The following is a 1,425-nucleotide window of genomic DNA, read 5'->3' as shown; positions in this document are numbered from 1 at the left end:
TTTTTAATCTCAGTGTCTTCTCACATCACTGAAAAACGATCAACTTTCTAAAAAGCTCACTTTCTTTTGTTATTGACTTCTTGCCTAGTAATATATACTGTCTTTTTTCCCCCCTTGCAAAGCTGGGCCATGGTGATTTTTCTGCTGCAAATACCAAAGTCTTGCGCATGGTAAATACTTTAGCAGTCGATAACGAGGCAAAACAAACCATAGAGGCATTAAGAACTGAGCTACAAAAGACGAAAGAGAGGTTACAAGCCGTTGAAGAATTGAAAAGTCAGTCGGGTATAAGCGCTGTTCCTTGAATGGAAGAATCTTTATGTTTCTCCAATCTCGTTCCTTTTAAAATGACTTTTTCTTATAAATTATGACGGAGATTAACCAAGTTAATATGGTATGACTTATTTATGCTTTTGGATTTCTAAGAATGTTGTCAATCAAAAGGCTATCTTGCATTTTGTACTTTTTAACTTTATACTTGCGTCTGAAGACAATATATTACTGAAAGAAAACTTACTAGTCTGGTAAACTTTACAGGTGACTCTGGGAAACTAGTCGATTCATACATTTCAGGGAAGATAACACAGTTAAAGGAACAAATTGCAACATTAGAAAAACGTGAAGAAAGGTTTCTTTCTTGATAAAGATCTGTGCTTATCTTTCTAGTCATATCTAAATAGTTGTAAACTTATGCCGTTCCAATTTGACTGAAACATTTGAATTTGACCACTCAACAGATACAAGACCGTCTTTGCCGATAGAATTTCAGTGTTCAGAAGGGCATGTTGTGAAATTTTCGGTTACAAGGTAATCTACATGTCGCTATCTGTGTTCCCACCCCCTCCTTTTTAGTGTTCTGTTCTTTTAAAACTTGATCATAATGCGATAGCCTGATTTGTTTTAGATAGAGATTTTAGGTGGAGTACAGGGACTAATTCTGTCTCCATTGAGTTAATTAGTGGTTACATGTTTAATTTACTTTTGACACGACGTAGGTCAACTTATTTTGTCATCTTACTTATCAGAAATCATTCTCACAGAAAGTGTAGGTTTTAAAATGATCGTTAAAACTTGAAGTCTAACGATTTTCGATTCTTTTGATGAATGTTTCTATCAATTGCCCCTTTCTCTTTCATTCCCCTCATGTTCTATCATGTATTTTAACGGGTTTACCGTTTATGCTAATATCTTTATCTTAAAAATAGGATTCTTCTGCAAGTACTCCAGTTCATTTTGGTTATATCTCTACGTGCTTTATTTAGATATTGAACACATCCATATGTGGTGTATTTAGATATATGCAATAAGAGGGAAACCTTGACATTAGAGCATCTCCAATGTAATGCTATAATTAATGTGCCAATTACAAATTTAACATTTGAGTGCAAAAAACACTCTCCAATGCAATGCTATTTGTTGTGCCAA

At 34.2% G+C, this 1,425-nt stretch overlaps 1 protein-coding gene across 1 annotated transcript; it reads left to right on the top strand.

Annotated features, from left to right (window-relative positions):
* Positions 1-125: 125 nt before the first annotated feature.
* Positions 126-807, top strand: LOC112095149 (mitotic spindle checkpoint protein MAD1-like; the record flags this gene model as incomplete). Its single annotated transcript, XM_024176828.1, has 3 exons — positions 126-285; positions 538-628; positions 738-807. Coding segments are annotated over exons 1-3 (279 nt in total), but the record flags the coding sequence as incomplete, so codon positions are not given.
* Positions 808-1,425: the final 618 nt, after the last annotated feature.

The sequence above is a fragment of the Morus notabilis genome, unplaced genomic scaffold (assembly GCF_000414095.1).
Source record: "Morus notabilis unplaced genomic scaffold, ASM41409v2 C11411954, whole genome shotgun sequence".
Lineage (NCBI taxonomy): Eukaryota > Viridiplantae > Streptophyta > Magnoliopsida > Rosales > Moraceae > Morus > Morus notabilis.
Note: the sequence above shows the minus strand (reverse complement) of the source record. Positions and strands in the feature narration are given on the sequence as shown.